Source organism: Chiloscyllium plagiosum, chromosome 40 (genome assembly GCF_004010195.1).
Source record: "Chiloscyllium plagiosum isolate BGI_BamShark_2017 chromosome 40, ASM401019v2, whole genome shotgun sequence".
Lineage (NCBI taxonomy): Eukaryota > Metazoa > Chordata > Chondrichthyes > Orectolobiformes > Hemiscylliidae > Chiloscyllium > Chiloscyllium plagiosum.
Genome location: NC_057749.1, coordinates 22,390,147 through 22,392,469, shown reverse-complemented (window position 1 = coordinate 22,392,469; position 2,323 = coordinate 22,390,147). Strand labels below are relative to the sequence as shown.

The following is a 2,323-nucleotide window of genomic DNA, read 5'->3' as shown; positions in this document are numbered from 1 at the left end:
TGAGAGAGGATTTGGGGGCATAATGGCAGTGGGGATGGAAGAGTGGATATGGATGAAACAGTTGCACACTGGTTGCAACTTGGGAAAAAGTTTTATAAATTCTGGTCTTCTGACTCCACCTTTCCCTTTTGTTTGTTTCCTCAGGGATGTTGAGGCCAGGAATGGGCTTCAGGAATTCTTCACCCATGAGACATACACTCGCTACTCCATGGCCCCAAACCTCAGCGAGTTATGGGCTTTAGTGAGCAGGTGCTGGAATGTTTAACACCGCCTTCCTTGTGTAATCACTCAGCTGCAACACACTGCCATTTAGATCCTCTCATTGCAACTGTAAAGTGAATGGACACGTGTGGTAAACCTGAGGTCGCTGCTGACTTTGATTCTAAACTGGATAGGAGAGGACACGTTTTGAGTGGTGAAAAACTAGAACCAGTGATAACCTTAAGAGATCCAGGAGTAAGATTGTTAAAGCATTAGGATCAGGTACACAAAATGATCCAGAAGGTGAATGAGATGCCAGCTTTAATAACTAGAGCAATGGAATACAGCCAGTATTCATGTTTCAGCTATCCAAAAGCCTGGTTTATAAGGTGTCTTGAAGCACTGTGGTAGTGTCCCTACCTCTGGACCAAGAGGCCTGAGTTCAAGTCCCAGCTGTTCCAGAGGTGCGTAATAATATCTCTGAACAGATCTGTTAGGAATCTATGTGTGAAACTTACAAAATCCTGGGTGGGCGACACTTGGGGAACACTTGAGCATTCACTGAGGAAGAAGATAGTGTACATTTACTAGACCGATGCCCAGACTTGAATTTCAAATAACGATTCCACAAATTAGGGTTGCGTTCCCTGCAATGTTAAAGGTTCAGGCGTGATTTGGTCAATTTTTTAAAGATATTACAGTCTCCCTATTGCATTTCTGCTGGTAGCAAGAAGGACCTTGTCTAAACTTCAGAGCAAAATCTTTCCAGAACAATGTAAGAGAGCAATTCTAATTGCTAATGTGTTTTGCATGTTCTTCTGCAACTGACAATCAACGCTGTATCATTTGTTAGCTTTAAATCTGAGATTGCTAGTTTTTTTTTAAACAGAGGTGTTAATGGCAAAGGCAGTTTGATGAAAGATAAGCCAGACACAATATTCCTCTCACTCGTCTCTTGCTGTACCTGGAGTGGATGACAGACTAATTGGCCTTATTATTTGAATCAGCAAATAATGGGTGGCACCATGGTAACGCTGCTGCCTCACAGCGCCACGGACCCAGGTTCGATTCCAGCCTCAGCTGACTGTCTGACTGTGTGGAGTTTGCACATTCTCCCAGTGTCTGTGTGGGTTTCCTCCGGGTGCTCCGGTTTCCTCCCATGATCCAAAGATGTGTAATTTTGGTGGATTGACCTTGCAGAATGCCCACCGGGATGTGCAGGCTGGGTGGTTTAGCCATGGCATAAGAAGAAATGTCTTTACTCGGAGCAGGTTGAACCTGTGGCATTTCCGACCACAATAGGCTGTAAATGATCTTGAATATTTCTGTATATGGGTTGAGAAATGGCAGGTGGAGTTTAATTTGGGTAAATGTGACAGAGGGAGGACTTCTGCAATGACTGACAGGGCCTTGGGTAGTGTTGTGAAACGGACTGAAGGGTTCTTTAGAATTTGCATCGTTGTAGATCGAGTGGTGACGAAGGGTTTAGTGCACTTGCCTTCATTGCTCAGACTGTGGGAGTTTGGGATATTAGGTTGGGGTCGTGCAGGATGTTGGTGAGGCCTCTTCTGGAATATCGTTTGCAGTTTTTGGTCCCAGGCTGGAAAGGCTGGGACATTTCATTGGAGCCTCGGAGGTTCAGGGGTGACCTTACAGAAGTTACAAAATCATAAGGGGCATAGATAAAGTGAACAACAAAGCCCTTTTCCCAAAGGTAGGAGAATTCAAACTAAGGGGCATATCGGGTTTTGAGAAGATTTGTAGCTCAGTGTTGTGGTTCTGTTCGCCGAGCTGGGAATTTGTGTTGCAGACGGTTCATCCCCTGTCTAGGTGACATCCTCAGTGCTTGGGAGCCACTTGTGAAGTGCTTCTGTGGTGTTTCCTCCGGCATTTATAGTGGTTTGTCTCTGCCGCTTCCGGTTGTCAGTTCCAGCTGTCCGCTGCAGTGGTCGGTATATTGGGTCCAGGTCGATGTGTTTGTTGATAGAATCTGTGGATGACTGCCATGCCTCTAGGAATTCCCTGGCTGTTCTCTGTTTGGCTTGTCCTATAATAGTAGTGTTGTCCCAGTCGAACTCATGTTGCTTGTCATCTGAGTGTGTGGCTACTAAGGATAGCTGGT

At 45.5% G+C, this 2,323-nt stretch overlaps 1 protein-coding gene across 3 annotated transcripts in view; it reads left to right on the top strand.

Annotated features, from left to right (window-relative positions):
* Positions 1 to 2,323, top strand: part of ice2 (interactor of little elongator complex ELL subunit 2) — a 101,115-nt gene that overhangs the window by 621 nt on the left and 98,171 nt on the right. The window contains exon 2 of one of the 3 annotated variants that reach the window (XM_043680584.1): positions 145 to 249. In XM_043680584.1, the coding sequence (XP_043536519.1) occupies positions 145 to 249 (105 nt within the window). Of the gene's footprint in view, positions 1 to 144; positions 250 to 279; positions 484 to 523; positions 666 to 2,323 lie in introns of those variants that run through there. The other 2 variants (XM_043680585.1, XM_043680586.1) reach the window with 2 other exon arrangements.